Raw genomic sequence first — 10,855 nt, forward strand, 5'->3', positions numbered from 1 at the left:
AAGCGCTTTGAAAGGATTTTGAAGCCAAGCATTTGTGAGGTGTAACTGCTTAAAGTTTTCTCTACAAGGGGGATTTCCAATGCCTCTTCTACTTTGGAGATACTAGAATACATCACTGCTTGAGGAGGGCACCAGAGTTTATCATACCTTTTAGCATTTTGACTGCGACCTGGACTGAATCTCCTGCATTGTTAATTCCATAAGCTGTTGCAGTCACTACCTTCCCAAAGGCCCCAGAACCAAGGACCTGTCCTACAAGACACAAAATGCCAGTATTATTTGCTGCTGGTACAGCACAGACTACTGCTCCGGTATTGAGATTTACCTTATGGATTGCTCACCGAATTCCAGATTTTCCCTGGGAAATTCCCATTTTATGTCATATTCCAATTCTCTGAAGTCGATGTAGATGTATTCATTATCTGATGGCCCTATCATCTGTATCATTTGCCACTGGCTTTCATATTTGAATTGCTTTGGAAGAAAAAAAAACCACACAATGAAATAAGTCTTAGAGAAGAAACAGTCTGGTAGGAACAAAAGAAGGATGGTCAGGTATCTATGTTTGCTTTTACCTTTTTGTATTTAAGAAAAATGAATACAAACAAAAAAGCAATCAAGAGAAGAAAAAATCCAACGGAGACATAGAATGCAGCATTGTCCAGGGGTGAAGAAACAGCTCCTGCAACTTTAAAAGACACACATTACTACCCACTGAGACAGAGTTTGTGCATACAGCTGAAAATGCAAGGATAGCCCAGTCAGTTCTGGCAGTCTGCAGCCCTCTCACACCCGAGCCTCTTCTGCATGGGGAGTGAGATGCAGCCGTATGCAAAGCAAGATGGGCAGTGGACATTGAGTTCTGGGTAATTCTGATATCTGTTTTCATAAAAAAAAAAAAAAAAAGGAAAAAAAAGAGCTAAATCCATTAATAAACCTAAATGCATGGAGGTATTTCTGTGATCCTTGGATTGAACTTACTAAGCACAAACAGGAATAAGGTGTTGATTGGTAAATGAGCATGCAAACATGAGACCTACCCTCATATTTTGCATGTTTCTAAAAGCATAGGTATTATGATTAGTTTCTATTCTAATTCCAACATGAATGCTCAAACTCTGACAGTGGTCACAGCTTCTGTCCACTGTAGTCAATAGCACCAAACTTCTTGTCCATCATGACAAAGGAAATCCCTGTACTGCAAATACCTGGACGTTTCAAAACAATTCCTGGTGCTACAGCATGCTCCCTCTAACCGAAATATTTTTCTCTATGGAATACATACAGTGTTACAAGTACAAAGTGCAAATAATCACGCTGACTTTCTGGTCCAATGGGGAAACAATCTGTGATTCCCTTGACAAGAAGAGAGACATCCTAACCAGGATATAGCCTTCTGTCGCCTGCCTACAGCAGTTTAAGAGGGTCTCTTTCCCAGTACTACTGCTTTCCAGACAGGATTGACCCCTCAGTGGGTCTGTTGGCTCAGCCATGATCTTTCTTGGGTGTGCAGTGACCTCCATGGGGTGAGGAGAGCTCCCTTGGGCATTTCTGGCAGCACCACAGGGACCTACAGGAAAGCACTAAGGGATAGCACTTGCCACCAGCTACCAAAGTGCCTTTAGTTCTTGCCAAAGATGATTCTTCCAGATTTCATGTAGGAATGACTAAAGCAAAAAAAGAATTCACCCTCAAACATTACCATGGCTCCATCCTTTGCTTCCTTTTTTTTTTTTTTTTCTGTTTGTTATGATGAGGGAGACCTCTGCTTTGGGCCTAGAGAAAAGAGAATTGTGTATCCCATTCACCCACCATTTCTGATACTGTGTACATACAGAGCTTGTGTTTTACCTGCAATGCCATTGCACAGTCAGCCATTTAGCCAAATAAAAAGTACTCTAGGTTCTACCATGCCAGCTTTAGTTGAGAAAACCTGTGCTAAAACACTGGCTTGTGGTACCTGACAGGTTAATGAAACTCTTCTCACAGGCTGAGCCAGCTGAATTGTTTGCACAGCACTCCACTGAGAAGGTTGTTGCTGTCTCCTTTATGTAAAAAGTACTGCTTGAAATCCACGACCCCAGGGATCTCCTCTCTGGCAAGAAGTTCTGAATCCCCTCTGTGATTTCCTCTGTGCAGCTGAAAAAGGAAGCAGACCAGTTTTGATTTTCAGCTTTTGTAGTTGACATTTGCCTGGGGAGAAGATGAGAAGTTTCAAAACATGTGTTACGTCTGTGTTGGAAGAGAAGAAAGGAAGGGGCTTGTGTTTTGTCAGCAACAGAGTGAGACCTCTGGTCACTTACCAGTCTCATTTTTGGTGAAGGACATGGCAGGGTTAGCAGGGACTGAGCTACCTCCCACACTGGGCTCACTGCCACTCTCCACCACTGCCTTGGCAGGGTACTTGCACCCCCTGAACTCTGGAACCTCCACTGATTTCACAACTGACACCACCCCCCATACCTCTTCTATTCCCACCGGTTTCATTTGCCTCAAAACATTCAAACCACTGAGCAGCTGCAAATGAGCCACTGCTAATACTGTAAATGCAATGTGAACCCAGAGCAGAAGTTCTACCTCCTTTCCCTGAAGGCATGTCACTTCACCCATGAAGTGTCTCTCACTCATGATGGAGAGCCTCCATCCACCCAGATGGAGAGCATTAATGACTTATTTAAGGCCGGATATGCAGAAACAGGGAACTTGACACTTGAGGGAAAGGTAGTCCACATAGATAATTTTGACTTCTAGCTTTTCTATCATTCATCAACTTACTGTGTAATTTACTCTCCACATAAATAAATTAGGAGATAAGGAATAAATTTATTCAGCTCTACTCATAGCACTAGCTTCCACATTTGGAAGTTCCTCAGAAAATATATGTCACAGCATTTTCTTCCCAGAATAATGATTTAAGGAGTATTTTAAACCCACTCTCTGCATGGTTTTTTTTCCTCTTCCATTTCTGCACAGATTGATGTGAGGAAGTCTTTTAAGAGGTATGGATAAGAAAATTGTCTAGGTATTTTTTTATGTCTAGTTAAAATGAATACTTTAGAGTTTATCCACAATCTTACAAAGGAAAATTTGACTTAGTATTCTTCTGCACCATGGGATTATTAGTTTCTTGGCGTATCTAAAATAAAAATTGCAGAGTTCACAAATCAGGTCAAAGCTGTTTCAGCATTTTTTTAAATTTTAGAGCCTGACTTGTTCCCTTAAATAAACAGAGGAAATGGAGACACTCTTACTAACTTTACTGGAAATACTCTCACTAACTTAACTGGAAACACTCTCACTGACTTTAGTGGTTTTGGTAACAGGTCACCATAGCAGGTCTTTTAACTAAAGCTTAACAAATCAATCAAGCCTGTATTAACCAATGCATTCCCTGAATCCCTATAACTTTGATAAGCTAAGAGAAAAACTTAGCCCAAGACACACATTTTTATAGACTTCATTTGATGGCAATAAAAAAAGGGAAAACTTCCCCTAATTTTGGTGAATTGGTTCCCCTGGAGTAGAGCAACCAATTAAATGCTCACAGTGAAGTGTACATTTTACATTTAGTTTGTTACAGGCTGGTCTTCATTTAATCAAGGATAGCTCAGATAGTCTTTGCAATGAATAAAAAGAAAGAAAAAAGTTGTTTACTTGGATGAGTTCAATTCAAGACAGTTCCTCCAAACCCAGGATGAGGCAGGGTAACCTTCAGCAACACAGGAGATCTGCTTGAACAACAGCTGCATCCTTATTTCAGGCTTTCCTGCAATAAGACAACACAAGGCTTAAGGACATGGCTTAGTGGTGTACTTGGGAGTGCTGGCTTAATGGTTGGAATCTGTGTTCTTAAAGATCTTTTTCAACCTAAACAATTCCATGATTCTGTAAGACAATTTCTGTCAGCACTTCACGTGACAAAACCCTGGACACTTGTGTGGCAATGTTATATCTGCTGAGAACAAGGTCTGCTCTTGTTTCCAAAATAAAAAAGTGCATGCCACAGTGAGAGCTGGGTGTAACTCACAGTCCTCCTCCTTCCTTGGTTTTGTGGATGGCAGTGTGGCAAGGCAAGGGGAGCAGCCACTTCTCTGTATGGGCACTGCCAGACCAAAACAATGGCAGAGCCAAAATTAGAAGTCTTGACTTCTGCTTTTCTGACTCGGACTAAGCAGCTGGCCCTAGGACTGCCCTGGCACTGAGGTTCTGGGTGTTCAGCTTGTACAAAATGTGCACAGAAGACCCTTGTACAAATTATATTTCACAAATAAAGCCCCCAGACCTGGAGCAAGGGAGAGATGCTGCAGTCATGTGGCAGAACTGAGATGACTGGGAGCATTGGTCAGGACTGTGCATGTGTGTGAGTTGTGGGCAGAGGTGAAAGAGGCACTGCAGCCCAAACATACAAGTTACACACCAGAGGGTCTCCACACTAACTACATTAACTCATAAATGCCATTAGGGAAAAAAAAGTCATAAACATGGCATAGACAGCTAATTCCTAATGGGGAGAAGGGTTTCCTCCCAACTCTGTATCTCATGTCGTTCATGCAGCAGTCACATATGTTCCAGCTTTTTAGAGATAGAGTTACTGTATTTTACTGTGTTCCTAGGCTTGTAATTTACTTAAGCATTAATTTTTCTCAATTGATTCCTCATATTCTGTTTATGGTAGACCAAAGGCAAGAAAAAAATTAATAACTGTCTCCTGCTTTCTCTGTTCTCCATCCCTAACTGACACAAGAAATACATCCCAAAAGCATCTAGTGTCTTTCTCTGACCCAGTGCCTGGATTTCAGCAGTGTGATGCAGTGTGAAGAGAATAATGTTTTTGCCTTTTGATCCTCCATTTTAAGCAATAAATCTATGTAAATGAAATAGGGAATACCAATAAAAAAAACCCCAAAATGGCTCAATTTATACCAGTGACAAAATCTCAGACTTTGCCAAATCTTTGGCAATAGTTTTGTTACTTACTTCTCACATAAAGAGTGAATTTTTTTGTTACAACTGTATCATCATTTTCAGCATAAAATACATATATCCCAGACTGGTGCTGATGGTTGCAGAACTTCGATGAAATGCTGCGGAACAAAGTCAAAAAAGAGAAAAGGACAAAACATTGACTTGAAAAATATTTTGAATGCAGTCAAGACTCACATATAGGTTTGAAACCATTTTGCATCTTCTCATGAAGAATACAAAGGAAATTATTTTTGCTTAGAGAATATAAATCCCAGAATCTAACTGTGCTGGTGAAAAGACTTTTTTTTTTCCCTGCAGTATTTATTTAATTCTGCACTTTTTCTCTCACTCTTCCTGGAGTGCACGCAGGCTGTCAAGCTGTGATTTTGTTACTAATTCATTGGATGACAAGACCCACCCAGGCACATCTGCTAAGACCAGCAAAGGATCAAACTTTCTTCTCTCCCAGGAACTTGGATGGGAGTTTCTAGCTGATGTGATAGATTGTGTTAGGAAACAACAATGACAGGGAAGAACATAAGAGACAAACATCTCCAAGTGGAAAGATCTCACATAGGCTCAGGAAAGCAATCACCATAAGTTCATTGTCAATGAGATGAAGCACCAACCCTCAAGGTCATTCTGCAGGAAAAAACCAGCCTTTTACTAATCCCTATGGCCTTTGAGCCAGTGGATGGCAGAGAACAAAGACCAAACCATGCAGGAGACAGCTTGTGACAATGGAGATGGTCAGGAGGGACTCTAACAAGTCTCTGGGCAGAAGCTAACAACAAAGAGCTGCAGAGAATTAAAGATTCATGCCTGGCTGTCCTGTTGTGTCACTGGTGTATGGGACATGGGATAAGGCTGGGAGAAGGGAATATGCCATTTTACAGTGATGGTATCCTATTTCTGTGTTTCCAGCTAGGTTATTGCTGTAGGACAATTGTCAGCTTTGAATAGCAGATAATGCAGTTCGTCAGCCTTAGAAAAACATCCTAAGAAAATGTCTCTTAGGTATAGCTGCTGACAATTTGGGGATAGGTGTTTCTGCTGACAGCTTGATGGTTACCATATTGTAGGTCCCCAACTCTGTTTTAGTGATAAAGGCAAGCAGGAACATCAGAGAGTTTGAATAGAGAAGGGAAAAAAACACCCAGATAGCCCATATCAGCAATATGCAAAGCAGGAGAAAGAAGTAGTGAGATCAATCTAGAGAACTGAAATCAGGATATTTCTCCTTAAGCAAGATACATACAAAGGCACCAAGTATCACCCTGACATTCTAAACCAGGAAAACTCCCCTTGAAGCCACTGGCAATTTTGTCTTTTGACTAAGGCCACACCTTCATATAGTTATTGACTTTTGAATGTCTTGATCTGAAATGGCCTTAACAATGTCTCCGAACTCATGGACTTTTTAAAGTCAGAACCCTTTTAAGCTGCCTCAAAAAAGATACTGAAGACAAGAAAAAAAAAAGAACCAATCCAAAAATAATTAGTTGCCTTTGAAATCCCAGGTGGGAAGGATTATATCCTAATGAAATAGTCAGAAAAAAGAATTAACATAGTATCTTCCATACCTGAAAATATAAAGGGATGTGAGCTAAATACTATAAATTTAACAGAGAATATTGTGTGTATGAAGAGTCATTAGCTCTTAGGGGGGAAGTCAAAATCAGCAGTGTGCTGAAACAGAGAGCCCACAAAAGTAAATAGAAAATGGAAATTCTGAAGGAATGCCTGAAAAGGTGCTGTAAGTGTAGTGACAGGAGAGATGGATCGCTGGGTTTTGAAATGAAAAGCTGAAGAAAAGTACAGAGTTAATTATTAAAATTTAATATGATCTTTCATCTGAAGGAATAATTTTACAAGAGACTGGCAGAAATTAAAAGAATAAAAACAGGAAATGAAAAAGGATATGAAAGGAAGAAAGTAGAAGTGCTGGCAAACAGGATTACACAGAAATCAACTAGAACATGCAAAGTGAGACTCACAATGTGTTTAGATATGAGACGACCTTTTTTGTGTTGCTTTGAGAAACCTTCTTCTTTAAAATCACATTGAAATCTGCAAGGCTACAGCTTTCAGGCAGAATCTCCTGACTTCCCTACCTCTTGCTGCTTCTGTGTGCTTCAAACAGAATGAGATATGTACCCCTACTCTTTGTCCTCAGGATAGAGGTGCGTCTATCCAATGCTTGTATTCAGACAAAATTGGAGTGTTGTGAGGGATGTCCGCACAAAAGGATGTACATGTCAGATGAAACAATCAGCAAATTCAAGTGCTTCCCCCTTTATTTTATTTTCCATGAAATAAATAGGATGCAAATAAATGCAAAGAATAACTACCTAAAATAAACATAAAAAATCCTGTTCGTCCAACAGCACTGTCAGACAAATGGCCAAGTTATCCGCTTGAAGAAGGCACCAGGACACTCCCCAGCAATGCTTGGTGGCTGTGGCTTGTGCTTGTGGCCGAGCCAGCCCGGACACACGGCTCCAGGGACACGAGCTGGCCTTTCCCCCCTCCAGCAGGTGGTGATCAGCACTCAGCAACTGCTGCTTTTTGCTGTGATGGCTCTGAAGTGACTCATAAAGCCCAGGCCAGCAGTTGCACCTTACTGACTAATGACAGCTGCCTAAACTATTTGAAAAGTTCTCAATATAATTATTGTTGGCACAGTCTGTAGCACCTAATTCTTATCTGGACTGAATTCACACCCACTGTCAATTATCCAAGCAAAGCTGAGTCCTGCTGGTACAAGCAGTGAGGAGGGGTGTGTATCAGCAGCAAAGCAAATCAACCCCGTGTTATCAGCTGGAGGGAGCTACCTATTGGACAAGGATGAGCAAATGCTCCTGGCTGTCCCCTGAGACCTCATTTCCAAAATCAGTCTTGTCACAAGGCACAGTTCTGCCAAGCCCATGTCAGGCATTGCAGATTAGCCACCAACACCCACCCAGTGCTATCAAAGTTTGCTGACAGCCCTCACTTTATCAGCAGGGACAGAGTTCCTGTGGCCATTGCCAGGAGATGACAATTTGCTAACCTGAACTGAGCTGTCTCTGAACTTCACTGAGGTCTGACTCCAATACACAATCTGATGCAGATGAAAAGGCCAGTCTGCTGCAAAGATAACTTGACAAGCTAGTGGATAAAATCAAAGGTACCAAAATGCTATGGAAAGAAATCATAAAAAGTGTAATCAAGGCTTTGACACAGCTTTATGCAGATGATGACAGAGGTTTTAAGAATATGAGAAGGAATCAGAGCAGTAGCATTAGCTCCTGCCTACAGCCTGCTCACTTTTAATGTAAAAACTTGATAAGAGCAGCTTGGCTTTACTTTCATTGAGGTGAGTAAAAGCTGTTACCTGCAAAGCCATGGGACTACTGTGAAAGAAACCCTGAAGGAAATTAGATAATGTTATCAAGAAATTTGAGAGCCTAGGGAATGGAGAAAACATTAGCCTTAAACAGGACTCATGCCAGAAGTCCATTGTAGGAAATAACAGAAAAGGTAGATAACTAACAGTTTTATTCAAAACATGTTTTGCTGCAGCAGCAGAAGAATCCATGACCTGGGTAACGAGCAGAACAGCATGTTTCTGTGACACAGGCACGGGCCAGCAGACCTAGCAGAGCCCTGGGAACTACAGCACTTGGTCTGAGCTCTTTGAAAGACACTGGGAACATCATCAACAACAGGATGAGAAAATGGGAACATGCAGAACTTGTAATCCAGAATGAAAACTGCAACAGATCTGTAATTCAGAACTTAGGTTAGAGAGAAGGGGAATGGCAAAATGCATATAAACTTAAGGGTAGTTGGATGCCTAACTTAGCAAAGGGTTTATTTTTAACAGAGAATAAAATGATTCTACAAGTTGTCTGTGTGAACTGTTGTTCAAAGCCAAAATTATGTTTGAGTGCCTTTTGTTAACAGTCTCACCATATAGGCCATTCATATTTTAAAACCACAGAGTACAAGCATCCACAGTAAATGGCCCAAAGAAAGAAAAGAAATATTATATTAAATTATTACAAAATATTCAAATACCTGTGTCCATCCACACTGTAACTTTGTAAACATGGAAATGTTTTATTGGAATACAGCCACATGCATCTAACTGGAGGATATGCTGTAAAGTTAACTTCAAAGCAAAACTCTTCTTCACCAATTTCAAAATCTTCTTTAGAGTCAGTTAAATTTATAAATCCCTTTTCTGGAGAAAAAAATGAAAGAAAATTTGTATTAGAAAGGTTGGACTTTAATGAAGACATTTTAACATCTGTATGTTTTTCATTTTGGTTATCACAAGCAAAACCATGTTACATCACAAAAGGTATCCTGTTAATCAAAATAAGGGAATGCTTCAATATAGTACTGAAGTATTGTCACCGTGTTCAGTTGCAGACAAATGAGTTGAGCCTCATGAAGCTGCATAATTGGTCAGACCAGAGCACTTCCAAAATAGTCTGACATTTCTCTTCAGTCTAACCTACAGAGTCACAGGGCCAATAATGTCATTATTAATTTGGTTTGGGTGTGTATTCCAGGTGTTAAGCGCTGCAGTTCCTGGCTTTCTTTCTACAGAACAAAACCAGGTGGCACCACCATCATAATCAGTAGTTCTTTCTCCTTCCCTGAAATAAGCTGAAGATTTTGCAAATGAGTCTTGTAGCTGCTCCTTTATTTCTCCATTTAAATTAAACATATTTAATGCAAGATGATATCTCCATGGAAAAATGTTTTGAAGAGGTCCGCGAACCATGTACTGCTAGTATTTGCCCTGCTAGGGTGGGATTTCTTTCACCTAGTGGAGATGTCAAAAGCTCTGTGAACCACCTAAGCTACTTGTTGGGAAGTCTGATAAACCCAGTGGAATGAAAAAGGCATATCCAGTTGAATCCCATCCTAAAGAAGAAGAAGACAAAGATGTACTGAACCACTTCTGGAAATACTGTTTCCTGGCAGTGACTGATGAAGGAGCCAAAGTCATAGCTGGGGCTAGATGTCTCATGGCTTGGAATGAATCCTGCCCAAAGAGACTGAACAGCACACATGTCCTAAAGACACCAGTGGTGTTAGGATCAACTCTGTAAAGATCACAGAACCATGTACATTGGAAGAGCTAGGTAGTCAGACTTCGGCCCAGAGCAGGTCCAGCTAGATGAGGTTGCTCAGAGCCATGTCCTGCTTGGTTTGGGTATCTCCAAGGACTGTACAGCCTCTGGAAAACTTGGGGTGGTGTTTAATCAGCTACATGGTGAAAAACTACACTAGAAAAATATTGCTGGACCTGTTTTTCCCTTTTGAGTGTTTTTTTTCTGATTGTAAAGCTATATTCTGCTTGGAGTTTTATTTGTCTTAGCCTACTTACTACTTGGAAACTCCCATAAAAACCACAAACATTTCAGTATTTCAAAACAAGAAACTATTGCTTTCATGAGTACTCTCCTTTTTTTTTGATATTAAAGGCTTATTGATTTTACACATGGAGGCTTCATCTTTTGGTCCTCAGCCTTCCAGGCAGAATATCACTCTGAGTGTACTGTTAACAACGCAACCAGCCAGGAGTAAAGACTTTCTCCAGAGAGCATATAAGGACCTTGGAGCAGTGTATGCCATTTCTCTGGAAAACAGCTGAGAAAAAAAGTAGTTTTTTTATTTGAGGAGAAAGAAAATGGCACATCATTGCTTGCGTTATTGTTTTTGGCAGGCTTAAGTGTATTTTTGACTATTTACACTTAGCAATGACAAAGAGGTGAGATGAAACTCTTGAGGCTGAACAAGTCTCTGTCTTCCTCATATTTCTGTATTTTTTGCTTTTAACATAATGTGCTGCAAAATAACTTCCATATTCCTGAACTAAGATTGTGTAGTG

General features: G+C 40.5%; 1 protein-coding gene across 1 annotated transcript in view; it reads right to left on the reverse strand.

The window, feature by feature from the left end:
• The window catches only part of FLT3 (fms related receptor tyrosine kinase 3), a 41,354-nt gene that overhangs the window by 8,373 nt on the left and 22,126 nt on the right, over positions 1-10,855 (reverse strand). The window contains exons 9-15 of the mRNA XM_059838800.1: positions 9,028-9,193; positions 4,978-5,084; positions 3,655-3,766; positions 1,961-2,139; positions 576-688; positions 342-474; positions 148-252 (exon numbers count right to left, since the gene is read on the reverse strand). Coding sequence (XP_059694783.1) covers positions 148-252; positions 342-474; positions 576-688; positions 1,961-2,139; positions 3,655-3,766; positions 4,978-5,084; positions 9,028-9,193 — 915 coding nt within the window. The remainder of the gene's footprint in view (positions 1-147; positions 253-341; positions 475-575; positions 689-1,960; positions 2,140-3,654; positions 3,767-4,977; positions 5,085-9,027; positions 9,194-10,855) is intronic.

This window comes from Haemorhous mexicanus, chromosome 2, assembly GCF_027477595.1.
Source record: "Haemorhous mexicanus isolate bHaeMex1 chromosome 2, bHaeMex1.pri, whole genome shotgun sequence".
Lineage (NCBI taxonomy): Eukaryota > Metazoa > Chordata > Aves > Passeriformes > Fringillidae > Haemorhous > Haemorhous mexicanus.